The sequence below is a fragment of the Hippopotamus amphibius genome, chromosome 4, assembly GCF_030028045.1.
Source record: "Hippopotamus amphibius kiboko isolate mHipAmp2 chromosome 4, mHipAmp2.hap2, whole genome shotgun sequence".
Lineage (NCBI taxonomy): Eukaryota > Metazoa > Chordata > Mammalia > Artiodactyla > Hippopotamidae > Hippopotamus > Hippopotamus amphibius.
Genome location: NC_080189.1, coordinates 43,565,516 through 43,583,748, shown reverse-complemented (window position 1 = coordinate 43,583,748; position 18,233 = coordinate 43,565,516). Strand labels below are relative to the sequence as shown.

Here is an 18,233-nt window from a genome sequence, read left to right as displayed (position 1 = left end):
GTTTTTTTAAACATTTCCTACTGCACCAGGTTGAATAATATCCCCCAATATTCATGTCCACTAGAACCTGTGAATGTGACCTACGTGGAATGAGTTCCTCACAAATGTAATCAAAATAAAATGAAGTAATACTGAATTAGGTGGACTCCAAATGCAATATAACTGGTATCCTTATAATAAGAGGACAGAGACGTAGGGGAAAATGCCACATGAAGATAGAGGAAAGAAATTGGAGTGACTGTACCTCCAACGCAAGCCAAGGATTGCCAGAATCCTGAGAAGCTAGGAAGGAGCCTCAGAGAGAACATGGCTCTGCCAACACCTTGATTCAGACTTCTAGCCTCCAGAACTGTGAGAGAATAAACTTCTGCTCTTTTAAGGAACCTAGTTTACTACACTTTGTTATGATAGCCCTAGGAAACAAGAACCTACCTTGTTTACAGGTTTGATTTTGGAATCATGTAAATATCTTATATAATTAAAATTTAAAAATAAAAAACTTTATATCTCTAAATATCCAAAAAAAGAATTAATTATTTATCAAGTTGGAAGAGAATTTCAAGCAACTTTAAGATATATCAATAGCAATTTTACTGTACACCCCTAGTGGAATATATCCTAAAGTCAAAAAGAACTGCAAGAAAGTTTTAAATTATTTTCAGTAATCATTTTTAATAATATCTTTGATACGTTTATTCCTCAAATATAAGTAATCTGAAACCAAGATTTTCAGGCTAACAGAAAAGATACAAATTTAATATCAAAAAAGTAAAAACCACCTAATCCTAAATTTGAATTTAGAAATAAAAATTAATAATTTATTTTATCCTTTTAAAAAATTGCTTCCTAATTCTGCTTACTAAAAAGGCCTAGACACAATGGTCAATCTAGTATAAAAGATTAGCAATGAGCACCTAGCACCAAAACTGTGGTCTCTAAATACCACTTGCTACTGAAAGGAATCAGGGCTCCTTGGAAAACTGGATGATTCCAGGTCTGGAGAGGAAATGTCTTGCAGTACCAGCAAGTAAGGAAGCTACAGAAAACTAGTGAGGTCATGTCAAGGAAACACAGAGCCAACTGCAAGGGCTCTCACCAGCTAAAGACAGCTAAGTTTAAAAAAATAAGTTAAAATCTATCAGGCCATAATGGTACTCCAAAAGAAGGAACTCCATTGGTCACCACTAAAAGATGTTAGGGAACCAACTCATTTTTCTGAAAAGTTGTAATGAAAAGAAAGAATCAAGCATTTTCCTGTCTTTCCTGTATGAAGTGTACCTCAGAGAAACAAACCAAATAGGTATCAGGGGAAAGTTCGTCATTATAAATGAATTATGGTTAATAAATGCCCATTCCCCCAGGTCATTTAAACACTGGTTGATATTTGATGATGCTGTTCATTATTTTCAAGTGTGACAATGATACTGTGGTTAACAAAAAAGTCCTTTCTTTTGAGACATACATGAAAAATATTTACAGATGAAATATGATATGATATGATGTCTGAGGTTTCCTTAAAAAGAGATGGGTGTATGAAGATGTAGATGACAGAAAAATGGCTATGTGTCCTCAGTTGTTGAAGCTGCGGGAATGGGTAGGGAGAGTTGTCTACTCTTTCTACTTTGGAACATCTTTGAAATTTTCCACGATAAAAAGTTTAAAATGTTTAGATTACTAAACTACTATAATAAAATACTACATGAAAACTAACCATTTCAGTGCGAAAAGCCATCTCCCTTTCCAATGTTGAGAGGTGAGAAAAATGACGATCATTTTCAAAGAGGTGTGTTATATGGCTCCTATAAAACAAAACAGTAGCAATAGTGTTGAAACTCCTACTAAGCATAAATTTAAAAGAAACTCTAAAAGCAAAAATAAATTAATCTATATATTTGCATTTCATTTTGTGATAAAACTCAAACACAATGGTATCCATATTTGTTTTTCCACTCAGTATATCTTATATTTCTACTAGAATTTCTCTCTATAAGAAAACATATTCAAATTAGATTTTAAAATTAGAATGAACCAGAACAATGATATTTTAAGCCAAGTACAATAAAATTATAGATTAAACTATAAATGTCATTGGGTTACCATTTCAGAAATGTGTGATTTATGAAATTCATATTTCTTTCTATCCAGAAGATTAAAAAAATTAATCTTCCTCTCAACATGAACACTATATTAATGTTAAGCAAAGGAGAGTCTCAAATATAACCTCTTTAATAATAGATGTCTTTTTTATTAAAAAATTGCATTATTCTGACTCTGATTTATCAATTAAACTACATTTTCCGACTAGTTTATTGCATGTAATAATATACATTCATCCTTATACTGAAATTATTCATATATATGAGAAATAGTTTGGTAGGTTATAAACATCTGCATAAAATACACCATAAGAGAAAAACAATCTTACCAGTGCAACACTGCTGCAAAGGCAGCTGCAAGAGAAAAGAAACGTAAATTATTATTCTAGCATTAAAAAATGTTTTCACCTTACAGAAAAGCATTACAAAGATAAGCATAGGTAAAGTTTGGGAACTGTAAATCTTGAACTCTTAGGGACTGGGCAAAGAATAGGAATTCTTCAAAAGAAGTCCCAGGGCTCTGCTTAAAATACCAATAGATTGAATTATAAATGAATTAAGCATAAGCTGCAATTTTCACTCACTCACTCATTCGATAAAATAAATGAGGAGCTATTATTTGCCAGCAACTATACAAGAAACCCTCAGATGGAAAGTTCCACAAACTCAACTGCAAAAAGAACAGAGCTAATGGTGAGAGGCAAGGGTAAAGAAATATGGTGACCTCAGCAAACAGGACTGAGGATGGATAAAAAGAGGGAACTACCACTTTTGATATATGCTGCAATATCTGAATTTTTATAATACATTTTACTATTTTTTAAACAAATTTAAAATGAAATAAGAAGGAAGAAAGAGATGGGTGGGGGAAGGAAAAGAGAAAAAGTAAGAGAGAGAAAACAAGCTAGTAATAAAACCAGTCTCATATGAGAATCAATAGTATGCTTTCTGCACAAGTACAAAGAACACATTAAAATGAATCCAGAAAATACCATTCAATTTTCTTATAAGATTCACCTTATTGTAGGCTTCTGATTAAATAACTACTAAGGAAATGAACTACAAAATACTCTTAAAAATGAAAGACAAACAGCTCAGATCTTATTGTCTTATTTTTAAAGAAGTATTTATATTTTTAAAAAATTTTTAAATGCATTTTCCCTAGAAGAGACCAATGGTTACAAAAGACAGACTTACTCTTGCTAATTCATTAAACTGCAAACATTTGACTAGGTTTGTCATTTGACATTTGTTTGTACATGGTACTTTGGCCTTTTGAAATTTTGATTTTTTTTTTTCTTGTTGACAAATCTACTATCCACTTCCTTTTTGGTTTCTACCTTTAAAGATGTCACACCACCACAATAAAATTTGGGCTTTATTTTCTCAATGATCCAACTATCATGTTCTAAATAAATCATTCTTCTCTCATAGAATGTAAATACCATCTTTATCATACTGAAGACTTGTCACACTTATACTTTGGTAATCCCTTAGATATTATCATTTTGATTTCATTCAAAAATTAATATGGGAAGAATCTACATATTTACAATATATGTATATGTTAATATCCATAAACATTATATAATTTCAATTATTCAACTTTCTTTTCAATTGCCACTGACAAAAATCCTATCAGTAGAGCTAATACATAATATATAGTTAACTCATATATTTCTTATTAAGTCTTTCCTGGGAACTTAACATTTTTTTTTCCTGCTAATAACCATGAAATTTTGTTTTCATTATACTTTACTGGATATTGTTAAATGTATTTATTTTTGAAGTGTATTTATTTTGTAATGTTTTCCTTTGAGGCTCATTTACTAAACTATTAATTCTTTTAGTTTTGTTTTTATCATCTTCAATTCTCCATTTTAAATAATATTTTTAAAAAGATAATTTTGCTCCTGTCTTATAATTTTACTACTAGTTTCTTCTCCCCATCTGACAATAATAATAAACTTCTAGAATAATACTAAGTAATTCTGGTAAAAAAGGACATCCAGTATTCTGCTGACTTTAACAGAAATGCATTTCACATTATGCCTTTAAATTAGACTGTGACCTTCACAGTTCTGTAGTGATACATAGGATTTCTCAAGATCATCATCTCTCTACCTCCTAAGAATACTACAACTTCTCAGAAGGATGGAAGATACAAAGTGCCTTTTGGTGCCTCCCTTTCATTCAATCCATGCAGCACTAGACAATTCTTGGATTTCTCAGCATTTGAATGACCGTCTTTCATAGTTTCCAGGGTCGATTCATAATCTGTCCAATGTTTTTAATTCCTCTGTTTATTTCAATTTAATAATAATAATAGTAATTAACAGTAATAATAATAATAATAAAGCAGCTAACATTTGAATTCTTATTACCTGCCAGGCATTTTAAAGTGCTTTACTTGAACTAACTCAACAAATCTCACAACCATCCTATGTGGTAGGTACCAATACTTCCCTGGTTTACAGATAATAAGTTGAGTCCCACATTACTTTAGGAACTTGCCAAAGAGACAAAGCAGATAAACAGAGAAAAAGGAGGTTGGAAGCAGAGATTCTGACCTAAGATCCCTGTATTGTGTGGCCTCTTGTGGAGGAGGGAGGGGATGAGACAAAGATCAGAGCCTCCTTACCCTAAAGTATCTTATTCCCCTTCCCTCTTTTTTTTATTTTAAAGATAAAAGAAAAAAGTTACAATTCATTTGTTGGTAAAGTCAGTATGTTTTATAGAAGCTATTAATTTTCATATAAAAGTATAGAGCTATGCTTTAATTTATTTAAAATTGAGATAAATTTTATACATATATGTCACTGGAAAATGAAAGCCCCAGTAAATAAAGCTGATACTGCCTTGTGAGCATATAATTTAAGCATGAAGACATAAAATGACAAAAACTTCCTAAAGCATCCCTAAAGAGCTTTTCTTGCCTTCTTGCCTACAGAAAAGATTATAAAATGATTTTCTCTAAATGTATTCCAGTGATTATCAATCCCATGTATAGTCTTTTGAGAGTGTCACAAAATTGATATCCAATTTTTCCAGTTTAACACATATGCTATTTTCATCATTCTAAGGTACTGAATAAAGCATTTTTTCAAAAATCAGAACATGAAGAAAACTTTCAAAAACTCCAAAACTATTCTATAAGAAAAATGTGTTCAAGGAAAGAAGGTTTGCTTTGCAACCAATTCAAAAGATTGCAATCCTGTGGCTGAGAATTCTAAAAGGCTCTTAAGTTTTACTGGAAGCACACAAATTACCAATACTCTGAAACTAAATTGTCCACTCCTTCCACTTTCCGTTTAAAGAAATTTTGTACAAGATTATATGTCACATTATATCAATTTTCAGTCTTATGGGATTTGAGCTGCTTCTTCACTGAAAATTATTCTTCTCCTGTTATTAGAATCTTGTTTAAACAAAATAGAATGTAACTCCCTGAGGGCAGAAACAATGTTTTACTGAATTTTACTATAGTAGTACTTAGCAAGAAGCTGAGCACATAGCCAGCCTCAAATGTTTGCTGAATTAATGCATATAATTAAGGGGGGGATTAAATAATCCTAAATCATGTCCACATAATAAACCAAAGTTGAATATACTTTGATTGATGGGTAGCTAAACACACACACACACACACACACTCATGCGCGTGTAACAGTTTTTTTTTTTTCCAAAAATAGAATCCCCGTGATCAGTGCAAATCAGACCCTTCACCTACATGCAGCCGGCCACATAAGCTTCTGGTTCTCAGCCTGGAACACCAGTGCAGTGGAGTTCCCGAGGTCCCACCCCAGCTCTGCTCCCTCTGACACGCCTCCCTCCAGCTATAGCTTGGAAAGTAGAGAGGGAACAGCCCCTTCTCCCCTCCTCTTGCCTGGCCAGCAGAGCTTTGCTGCAGTAAAGAGGGTAGGAGGAACGGGGAAAGAAATGGGAGCGGGGGTTCTTCCATGCTGTTCTGCTCAGTCCTCAAGGGCTCCTAAATCCCATCCTCTCTCCAAACAGCACCAGATCCCCGAGACTGCACTCACGAACTCTCCCAGCCTCCTCCCTTCCCCCAAGTCACCTGGCCCTAGCAGATGACTCAGAAGCCCTAGTCTCATCTGCAGATCCTCCCACACACCCAATTAGGATTCCTGGGAAGTCGAGCCCCGAGATCTGCTTTTTTAAGATTCCTCAGCTGAGTCTTCTGCACGATAAAGTTGGAGACCCACTGTCCTTTCTCTCTTCCTCCTCCTCAAGGTACCTGAGCAAGAACTGTGAAGCCAGAGGGGGCAGCTTTTCCCTTCGCCCCTCTTTGATAACCTGCCAGCCGAACTCCTGCAACGGCAGCCACCACTAGTTTCCCATCTACCCTACATTTAATCCTTTACACGTGTACTTCATAACTAGTACTTGACTTAATTCATAGAATACTTTGACAAGCTTTCTTAGAGTCTCACAACAATCTTGTGAGTATTTACTCCCATCTTACAAGTGAAAAACTAGGCCGCTGAGAGGTTATTTCCCCTAGAGCAAGAACCTGGACCCAGAAGTTCTAATTCCAAGCCTCAGTTTCTTTCCACAGTGACAGAGCTGCCTCCCCTCCCATCTGTAGGCATTTGATGACCTCATCTTGTAACAATATTTATATGAAGAAATATATTCTAAGTCCAAAATGACTTGCAAAATTTAAAAATACAACTTATTTCTAAATTGAGGTTAATCCATACTTAAAGCATTCTGCAGGGTTTTGGCCTCCCTAATGCTCAAGTGATGAAATGACATAAAAAGAAGTTAAGAACTCTTCTAAAATCCACCGGACAAGGTTTTCAAATCAACTCGACAAATTCGATATTCAACCTCTTCCTAATATTACTAACAATTGTTCTCAAGAGTCCATTCAGAGTTTAAAAGTTTCTTTCCAGAAGTTGAAGTCACCAGTAAATAGCCTCCCTGTTCCACACCAACAATCCATCCTGTAGAAGGAAGTCAACTTCTAAAGGTACAGATTTAAGCATCTCCTCTCCTGATCTGAAAAATCCTATGACTTTCCATGGCTCACATCATGGAGCCCACATTCTGGCCTTTTTCCAGTTAATCTCGCCACACACCTTTCATACTGGCTGCATTGGGCAATGATCCCCTAAAATAACAAGTGTTTTAATGATGCTATGCCTTTGTTCCTGCCTGAAAACTCCTAATTTGTCCTTCAAAGTCAAAGAAATTCAAATGTGGCATTTCGTGACGCTTGTCCTGCCACCATAGCTATTATACCATTATTAGAGCACCTAAACAGTTCCCTATGCTAGAATGCAAAGCCTTGAGGCTTAGCCTGTGTCTAATTCATCTTAATATCTATATCTTCTAGCACTGTGCCTGGCACCTCACTGGGTTGAACTTTATATGACTATCACCCTGTAAGAGAAATTAGAGAATATACTCAATTAAGTAAAAACCCAAACACCTAAAGATAATATTTGAGCATTCCAAACTACTCAAAGGGTTCTCATTATGTGAAAGTAAAATAGATATAACAAAATTAACATATTGAAAGAAATCATGTTTCTATTCTTAAGTACCTAGAATAAATCAAAGCCCAGTTTCTGTGCAGTAAACTAATAAGTGAAAAGACATTCTTTAGGACCCAGTTTAGGAAAGAGAAAACAGTCATGTATACCTCACGCTCAGCTCCCCCCTTCTTTCTAGTACCTAGATTATGTGTTATAAAGTGCTTTAAAGTCAAACAAGTATCTAAATGCCTCCTAGATGCACAACACATTTTCCTAGAAACTGAGAACATTAAAGAAATATTAGCCAACATCTGTGTCCTTAAATATAAAGTCTTTGAGAGATTTAGGTACATAAAATAATGAGAGAACACATTAGGCACCCAGGTAAATAGCATAAAGTCTATGAACTGCAAGAAATCTGAGAAGGCAGATCAATAACGGCCCTCTCAGGGCAGAGCTTAGAGCTTATTAAAGTGGGAATTTGGAGGGGGCGGCGGGGAGTGGATTTCAGAACATGATTACAACTTAGATGAAGATTTATGGTGAGTAGCCAGAAGAGAAGATGGCTACAATAAAGCTGGATGTGGATTCTGATCCACCATAACAAAAGAATTCCCATCACTAATACTGATAATACAGAATACATGATACTGACAATCATGAGATATTAATCAAAGGTTCGCTCACTATATATACAGTGCGTCAGGCTCTCAGAGCTCTATGAACACCAGGAGGGGAGTCTGGCAGAGCTACTCAACCAGTGGTACCAAGAATAGAAGTCACCGGAGTTCCCCTGGGCCAGTAACCCCGCGCTTTGAAGAGACCATTTACTCCCACACTCATGCCACATAAACACTATCATTTTCTACGTGTGCCATGATATAAAAAAGGTTCAGAAGCACTGAGCTAGTCAATAAAGAAACACAGCAAGTTTCAGAGAGAACATCGTAAAGCAGCAATATAGAGCCAAGGTGATCTAAACCCTGGGATTTCATTAGAATCGTCGGTGGCACTAAATAAAATTAGAGATGTTTGAATATTAATCCAGGGCTACCAAATCTGAAACTCCAGGGATTTTTTTTTAAATACACAAGTGATTCTGATGTACAGTCAAGGTTAATTATGATGGGTATAGAAATGACTGGAGCAAAATCTCCATAGTTGGTCCAAAATTTAACATAAGAATTGCATGCTTTGTATTCCATGTGTTTTCCAGCAATAATTGGGTCACCTGGGAGCTTATTAGAAATACAGACTCTCAGGTCCCATCCCAGATCCCCTGACTCCTCGGGTGATTTATAAACACTTTTAAGGGCAATGTCAACACTGACAGCACACTGAAATCACCTGGGAGCTTTGAACACTGCTAGATCTGGCACTGGGGACGACTCTAACGTGCAACCAGGGATGAGAACCCTAATCTTGGGGCGGGGGGGGGGGGGGTTGCTGAGGAATGTTAAGACTGCTCAGAGATCCTGAGAGATCTCAGGATCTGATTCAACAGATCTCAGGGCTTGGAAATGTACATTTTTAACAATTTTTATTATGAAAAGGCAAATACAAATTCAAAAGATATTCTGAAGGAAAAATTGTCAAAATCCTGACAGCTGAAAATAATGATTAAGAAAGGGAAAGAATTAAAATTAAGAACCTAATTCTTTTTTTACCTTCCCTGGTAAGAAAGTAATTAAGAAGAAATATTCCTTGGATTTTATATGACTTATTTAGCCTCAGTCTCATTTTCACCAAATGTGAACTGAGGGGCTTTTACTTGGTTATCTCTACTCCTAGCATTTAATGACTTTGTATAGCTACAACTACTACCACTAATACTTAGGACTTCATACTCTCCAGGAGGCCTCCATGGTTATTTTCTGTTTTCTTTTTAGATCTTTCTGTTCCCCAAACTAAAAGCCTTGGCAGGTTTGATTCTTTTAATTTTTTTTCTTTTTTCAACAGGGAAAAAAGGAGTGCATTCAATTTATTAATAGAGATATTGAGTCTCAAAGTGAGAAGCAGGACTACTTTAAAATTTCAGTCACAACTGGAAGAAACTATATGGCTCCTAGGTAAGATCTAGTATTCACAGTGGTCTATATAATAATGCTGGTAAAGTTGACCTTAATTACTTTGAATCTCCTCCATATATCTGGCATTGAGCAAAAAAATACAACAGTTAAGGGAAAATTAAGAAATTCTCAATTATAGTGAATAAGTCTAACAACTGTTTATCAATTGCAGTTCACAGAGCACTTTCACATATTAAGTAAAAAGATTCAGGAGTCCTTTTGAGGCAAAAATGGCTCTTATTTTCCCATGAGGCCCAAGGTCACAGGATTGGGATAAACCGAGGCCTCTCAGAGAGCCTGGGTTCTGTGACTCTGGTGTCCTTCTGATTGGAAGCTCAAGCATAAAAAAATGTTAATAAGCACATTTACCCAAAAGGATCCACTGACATAAAGGAGGAAACTCCTTAGAAATAATTTAAAAATCAAGGACAAAGGTTTACTTTGGAGTGAAATTATGAAAACAGAACATGGAAAGTATATACCACCACTCCCAAACAGTACAAAATTAGGCTTCTAAACAGAGAAATATACAAAGTAAATTTTCACATTTTTAAATATTTATGTATATACATATACATATACTAAAGTAGGGAATACATAATACGACAATTACCCAACATATGAGTTTTTAAAGCAATAAATTCTAACTTCCTTTTAAAATCATATCCTCACATAATATGGACACAAATATTTCTAAATCAAACAGTAACCTACATTAGCAATTGTCATAAAGTAACTTTCTCCTTGCCAAAAAAAAAAATGCCATTTCAATTTTTAAAGAACAAGTAGCTAGATAAAATACACAAATGAAATATGCTAGCTCATTAAATGCTTCTGAGCAATCAGTGAAACTGTAAAGCTTTAGTAAATCTAATGGAAAAAATGCAGAAGCTGTGTCTCTTCACTATAAAAAAAAAATCCATATATATACACAATATACCCCCAGGCCCACTGTATTAAGCAAGAGATTTTAACAAGTTCATTAATCGATAAGCCATTTAAGGTTTTAAGGTTATGGTTGTGGATTCTCGAGGTTATGTATTCTCCTCAAACTGCAAACTGCCCTTGGGCAGCACAATGTTTTGCTTATCCTTTAAATGATTAAGAAAACTGTGATACTGGTTTGTTTGTTTTTTTACTATTTTATTCTGTGTTTTTAAATAACAATGCCAAACAACCAACAAACACAATCAAAACCAATTCAGAATTTAGTAGTTTCCAAAAAATAGTTATGCAATAACAAAATGGAGACTGACTGGTTGACCACAAGGATTTAACAATCCGAGCAATTCCCCAAATGAGCATAAGCCAACAAAGCAGTGCTCTTGCTAAAAAAGTTATCAGGTCTTGTAACACATGAGATCATCTTCCCATTAAAGCATCTGTGACAGTTGCCTTCGATTCTAGATCAGAAACCTACAATTTGACAGATGTGCTTAACAAGCCAAGATACCTTAATTTTAATCCCAAACTTCACCCGGTTAACTCACTAGAGGCGTCAGGCCATTCACCTGGCCCACTTTAGTTTTCTCATATATAAAACACCAGGAGTTAACTTTTAAGTTCTAGATTCCCACGAAACGTCCATGAGGATCAAAGATGAGAAGAGTGAGAAATCAGGTCTTACTGTTTTAAAAAAACCTTTTAAACCTAGTAGAAAACAGTAGCGCACTGCTAGTTATGTAAGTACTTTATGATTAGTATCAAAATGTGGGGAAAAGATTCCATGGTGTGACATCTGCAGCACTGAAAGGCTTCATTACAAAAAGCAGTGGTTACGGTTAGGAAGTAATAACTGGAAAATGCAATGCAGAGCAGCAGTATATTAGGCAAATTTGAGTTGGTATGAATATACAAATAAAGCCTCACCCCTGTCAATTATAACAATATTCTCAAATTAAAAATCTGTCAAGATGGCAAGTTTTCAAAAGTTATTGGCCAATAATGATCTATAAACTGTGTTTTAAGATATAGTTGGTAATACCATAAACTAGAAGATTAAATCACCTCCACCCCTGGTCACTACAATGAATCACTCAGAACTTCTGCGAATGATTTTAGTGACTATGCTATCATGTTAACATTTGCTGCTATGAATAAAATTACAAAATGCCATCCAAGAATCAAATACATGTAGTGAAAGTACTGAAAAACACATATGATAATTGGTTACTTTAGAAAGGAAGTCAAATATGAGGAAATATACCAGGCAAACATGAAGACATGTAAGCTTTTAAATGCATTTGGGGCAGGGGGTTGGAGGGAAGACTAATAATTCTGAAAAAATGAAAATTAGTACTAGTATTGGTAGTATATATACTACCAACTGTAAAATAGATCGTCAGTGGGAAGTTGTATAACAAAGGGAGTCCAACTCCAGGATGGAAGATGCCTTAGAGGACTGGGGCAGGGAGGGTGGGGGGCACTCGAGGTGGGGGGGAGTCAAGGAAGGGAGGGAATACGGGGATATGTGTATAAAAACAGATGATTGAACCTGGTGTGCCCCCAAAAAAATTAAAAAAAAAAATTTGCAAAAAAAAAATTTGCAAAAAAAAAAAAAAAAACAGATGATTGAACTTGGTGTACCCCCCAAAAAATAATAAATAAAAAAAAATAAATAAATAAAAGTTACAGTAGTTGTAGATTTATGTACTCTAAAAATTAATTGTTCTACATTTTAAACTTATTCGTCCTAAATGATTCTTGAATTATGAAAGATTACCCATGGAGAACTCACCTTTCCTATGAAACAGGACTGCATTGTATGGGATTAAACATTAATGTAAAAGGTTTTGACCTAGAAAGAGACGTAATTTTTACTAACTTTGATGACTAGTAATCACTTAAATGGTAACTAAAGAAAACTAGCAGACTCTTCCCTGGAATAATACTGTTCCAATGGTCTGGCTAAAGTATAATCTGATGGTAAAAGATGAACTAGCAAAACAAGAATTTAAGACTAAACATATAAATTATAACGTCTATGCTACTCCATTTGGAAACAAGCACACAGGCTTGTAGGCTCTGTGATAATGTAAATATCTCATTAACAAAAGCTTTAAGAGACATTATAATACAGCCTAATCTTAGTCTTTACACACACACTGTGTAAACCTTACAAAAATAGCTATAGTTCCAATTTTAGCAACATCCAAATATATACATGTAGATAATAAAATTTTACCTGCTTTCAGTATTGATGCCATATTATGGGCCAAAAATCAATCACAACTTTGCAACATATCCTTATATTTAGACAAATTAAACTTATCACATTTGTTATTTATTTGAGCACTCATGAATAGCACATATTCAGAACCCTCCTAATTGTATCTTTTAGTAATAACATATGTTTAAGTGATTATAAACATCCTTTAAAGTTAACCAGAAGTGCACTTTAGAAAGAAAAAACTGGTTTTAAACACTGAGGAAACTCTCTAAAAGCCCAAACACCCATCCAACTCACTGGCTTTCCAGGGAACGGTATTGGCTCAACATCTATGTATTAAGACACCCTCAGAGCTGGCGCTCAGGTGTGTCTGAGTGTTTGTCTGAAAGCCATTCCACAAGATGGGCAGTGGCCCCGTGCCTCTCTGTTCCTCACCTTTTCTTGTCCATTAACCCATCTGCAATACGCTACTTTTCCACCTCCATTTGCTTATCTCTGGTTATGATCTCTCTCTTCCTTATTTCCCCTGAAGAAGGAAGAAACAAGAAAGCTAATACTTTTGAGCACTAAATGTTGAGGTTTCTCATAACTGGACCCTGGGGCTTCATTTTTCCTCTTGCTATACTCACCGTAGAGAAGATGAAATATAAGCATAACAGTTAAGAGCACGAACTATGGAGCCACATTGCCTAGGTTCAAGTCCTGACCTTTCCACATTCTAGGGGTGATCTTGGGCAAGTTACTTAACATTTGTGTGCCACAGATCCCCCATCTGGTAAATGGGTATGACAAGCACAGTGTCATGGTGAGGACTGAGTTAGTAGCTCAATGAATTTGAGATAAGTCAGTTAATCTAAAGAACTTAGAACTATGCCTGGCACGGAGTAAACCCCATATCAGAAGATGCTATCATCAATTCCCATGAATTTAATACCACCCATTTGCTGATGACTCCTTAATTTATATTCCCACTCAGACATCTTCTCTTATGTCCCATCGCCTACTTGACATTCCTACTTGGTCATCTCACAAATGTCTCAAAGGTAACATGCCCAAGATAGAATTCTTGATCTTTTCCCTTAAATCTGTCCCCTCACCACACCCCTAGTCTTCACCATCTCAATGAATGCTACTCCAATTAAATAACAGACATATCAGGTGATAAATGGCAGCCCGTTCTGCGGAAAACAACAGACATTAGGAGAAACTTTGGCAAACTGGGCTGTCTGTGTCCCCATTTAAAGGGGGGTGGGGGTAGATATACTTAGTTCCAGGGGATTGCTGCCAAGTAGGAGTGTCAGCTCTGTGATGCTGGACAGTCTGCTCCTAAAGGGAAGCAGAACATCAGACTGTAAGTCTACTAATGCTTCCCTCCACCTCAATCCACCCCAGATTATGATTTAATCGGTCTGACGTGTGGCTTCGCTTTCAGGATTTTTTACAGTTTCCAAGTGACACTAGTATACAGCTAAGACTGAGAACCACTAGTCTAGTCCGGGTCTCCCATTTTAACATGTGTACAAACTGAGGCTCAGAGAAGCTAAATGCTTTGTTCAGGCACCAACTAGTTTGAAACAGGTACAGAATCAGAAAACAGTTCTTCTAAGGAAGTGTTTTCAAATCATGAGTCATAATACTAGATCATGAAACCAACTTAATGGTATACAAACAGCATTTAAAAAAAAACAGAACAGAAAATCAGAATGTACTGTATATTATAGGATGAGTACAGTACATGACCCTTTTATTTTAAATATATGCACATACTGATAGTCTCCATTTCCCTTTTTAAATCCATTCTCCTCCCTTCTCTGCCTTGTTCCCAGCCCCAGGAGGCTGACCTTACAGAATAATTCAGCTGGGCCCCTTGCCTAAAGATTTCCAGTTGGTCAGCCACTGAGAGGCACCAGTGGAAGATAAGAGGGTGGGCATAGTGTCTGGGGTCACTCTTCTTGGGTGATCCTGCCCCCACTGCACAGCCCTCCCTGGGTTCAGCTCCAGAGGAAGCTCCCTTTCCCCTCCAGGCCCGGAGGTGGTAGCGCTTTCCCACTGGTGACAATCCCTGGGTGCTTCAGTGTCCTTTGTGGGTTCCTTAAACCTGCTCACACTTTTGAAAACAGGCCACTTGTTAAATCTGTTTCCTGCCAGGGCACTGACATACATAAATAGTTTGACAGACAGACAGACAGACACATGCATAAATATACAGGGTTGGATTTTCAGACGTGTGAGCAGGTTTAATGTAAATTGTGTTGCTTACTGCAGGCTGTGGTAAAAAAAAAAAAGAGAGAGAGAGAAACACTGTCATGGTGCTTCTTACTACACCACTGCCTCCCCTGGCTAATATAGGGAGCTACTGGGTTGAGATATCTAAAAATAAACATTTCTAAAACCTTCTTTATGACTGTTACCATTAAACAGTAAATAACGTCTTAAAAAAAGGAAAATGTTTTTATTAAAATGGATTTTTTAACAGGGCTTAAAACTGCCCAACAGTGGAAAGGGCCACCTTGGTAGGTAGTGAGTTCCCCATCAGTGCTTTGCACATGTGGAGGAGATGAGAGACTAGGGACCACTAGTCAGCCTCTCTTTAAAAGATGTGCTTCTATCAGGGAGCCTCAAGTTGTAAAATTTCAAAACATAAATGAAGCAATTTTTGTCATAGCAAAACCCCATACTAAAAAAACCATACCATGTCAGCTCAACTCTCACGCATTCTGGGAGAGGGAAAAAGAGTGAAAATGAGACAGCTTTCAAAAATGTCTAAACTCTGCTCCTCTTTACAGGATCTGAGAGCACAGATCCAGAGAAAGAACCAAACATCCCTGGTCTGATTATTTTCCAGAATCACCTTTCAAGCTGCCCCATGGCCTCACATAAATGGTTAGCAAGAACAGAACGTCCCTAGACCTTGGTCTGTTCATCCAACCTTCATCCATCTGATGGCTAGTGTCCATAGTACATCCAAAAATGTGGGACAGCGCCTTCACTGTACCTTCTTCCAATACCCAAAGGGATAAGTCAAGTAAATGGCATAACTGTTATATTAATACCAAAGTGTACTTAGGTATGAGCAATACTAGATCCAAATATGAGCCATCCAATATAAGATTCAAAGGAAATGCAATTACAAGCAAAGAAAATATGCACATAAGAAAAAGGCAATAGATACTATTCTGTTATTTGTTACTGTAACCTCCCTGAAGGAGTGAGGTCATTCCATATTTTGCTACAAAGGGGTTAATGTTTATAGCAGCTATTCAATAAAGATGCAACTTCTTTCTGTCACCAGATATCAAATTAGTACTATGCATGAGCTTTTATAATAGCAACTGAAATTTGTTAAATGCTTTAGATACAAAGTGTCTAGCCATATAGTACCCACCCCTTTAGTTCTGCTTCTCCGGACACTCCCTGGAGCAAATAGGGCAGGTGATAATCCCATGTCACAGGGAAGGCAAGGCTCACAAAGGAAATAACTTGAAACTTAAACCAAACTTAAGCACCGTGAACTGGATCAGGAGCCTAATTCTCATCCACTGTACCATGCTGCCTCCCCAAGGTGAATTTATCTAACCTGCACATTGGCAAGGTTTTTCAAGCTCGCTACTGAAAAAAAGGAGGAATGTACTGAAAACACTGAATTTCTCTAGGCTTGAATCTACAATAGAAAAAAAAATTTTTTTAAGTACCCCAATAGCAATACCAACCTTTCTGAGTCATCACACGGTGATGACTCTGGCTTTTTATGATTCAGTGGCTTCTAGTGGTGGCTGTGATCTCAGGAGAAGCCGATTTGCTGTATTTTATTCCCTGGTCTATACTGAACTCAAAATTCTTTGGGGTCACTAGGGGAATTTGAAAGGACCAAGACCCATTAATGACATTACATAGGAAAGGCAGTGTTACAGCATTTTACGTTTCCACTTAGAAAAATCAGGCCTATTATCCAAACTGCTATGATCTGCCGTATCAGAATGTCAATCAGAAAACAAAGGAAACCTGAAGTCGGTCCACAAAAAATCAATGTTTCAACTTTATTTTTCTTTCAGCACATCATTTCGTATCATCCCGTTAGGTCAAGGCAGCGGATGAAGGGAGCCCTCCATACCAAACGTTCCCCGGTCAGCAGGGTCCCAGCTTGGGTGCCCAAAACACAACAGAACCTGGAAAGTGAGGAGGGGAATCACAAAGTGCCATCGGCGGTGTTTGCAGCCAAGAAAAAAAAAAAAAAAAAGCACGCTAAAATTTAATTATAAGTTTAGCAACTTTCTAGAACAGGGGACGTGCTTTTGCTTTGAGCTCAGCGGAATCGCTTCCAACCCAAAGCAAACCATCCTCCCGGGCAGGGGCCGAGATAAGGGGGAAGGCGGCGGGCCCGCGCCAATCAGCAGCGCCCAAGTCTCGTTAGCGCGGACCTGCCAGTTCGCGGCCAGGCCGGGCAGCTGTTGATCCCGGGGCCATTTTTATTTTTATTTATTTATTTTTTTTTAAAGCAGAGACAGAGAGCAAGTAAGCAGGGAGCGAGGAAGGCTGAGCCTGGGGGAGGGGGAGGGACGGAAGAGGTAAGGACGTCCCAGGAAAAGTCGGAGAGAGCTGCGAACTGGCAGGGACCGCCCGGCGGGGCTCGGCGCCGCGGCAGCCGGAGGAGAGCCGAGGGAAAGGGGAGAGGGGGGCCCGCGCCTCAAAGTTCCGCGACCCGGCGGCGCCCGCGCGCTGGGCTGCTCACCTAGCAGAAGCGTGGTCCAGGTCCGGCCGCGCCCCGAGCGCCGCAGGCCCAGCGCCCCGCGCAGCCCGGCCGCCAAGCGCCCCCCGAGGCCGCCCCCGGCAGGCGGCGGGGCGGACTCGGCGCGGGGCCCCTTCCTGCCCGCGGCGCCCTTGCGCCGAGGGGACGGGGGCGCGCGCTCGGCCCCGGGCGCCCCGGCGCCGACATCTGGCGCCCCCCTCAGCGGCGACTGCGAGGCGCGGGGCGGCTGGGGCGGCTTGGGGGCCGCCTCTCGGTGCTTGTTCCGCGCCTGCAGGACCATCTTGGCATAGTCGCGCCCGCCTGCTGCGCGCGCCCGGACGGCGGCCGGGGAACGGCGGGCTGGCGGGGCGGCCCCGGCGCCGCTCACTCTCCGGCGAGCGAGCAGAGGGCGGGCCGGTCCCTCCCCGCGGGCGGGGAGGCGGGGAGAGCGGCAAGGACGGGCGGCGGCTGCCTGCTTGGCTGCGCGGCCGGGAGGCGGCGCCGGACTCGCGCGCCCGCCGCCGTGGCCGCCGCTCCGGTTGTCACGGCGACCGCGGAACGCCGGGGCGGGGGCGGGGACACCTTGTAAGCGGCCGCGGCCCCGCTCCCACCGCCCCTCCGCGCCGGACGCGCGCTCCCGGACGGCCAGCGCGCACGCGCGGACTCCCGGCG

The 18,233-nt window shown here is 38.8% G+C and overlaps 1 protein-coding gene across 5 annotated transcripts in view; it reads right to left on the bottom strand.

Annotated features, from left to right (window-relative positions):
- DPY19L1 (dpy-19 like C-mannosyltransferase 1) overlaps positions 1-17,949 on the bottom strand; it is a 95,418-nt gene extending 77,469 nt beyond the window's left edge. For all 5 annotated transcript variants that reach the window (XR_009053323.1, XM_057733210.1, XM_057733211.1 and 2 more), the window contains exons 1-3: positions 17,565-17,949; positions 2,426-2,450; positions 1,712-1,799 (exon numbers count right to left, since the gene is read on the bottom strand). Coding sequence is in view for 4 of the 5 variants with exons in the window: in XM_057733210.1 (XP_057589193.1) it covers positions 1,712-1,799; positions 2,426-2,450; positions 17,565-17,862 (411 nt within the window). In the remaining variant the exon portion in view is untranslated. The remainder of the gene's footprint in view (positions 1-1,711; positions 1,800-2,425; positions 2,451-17,564) is intronic.
- Positions 17,950-18,233: the final 284 nt, after the last annotated feature.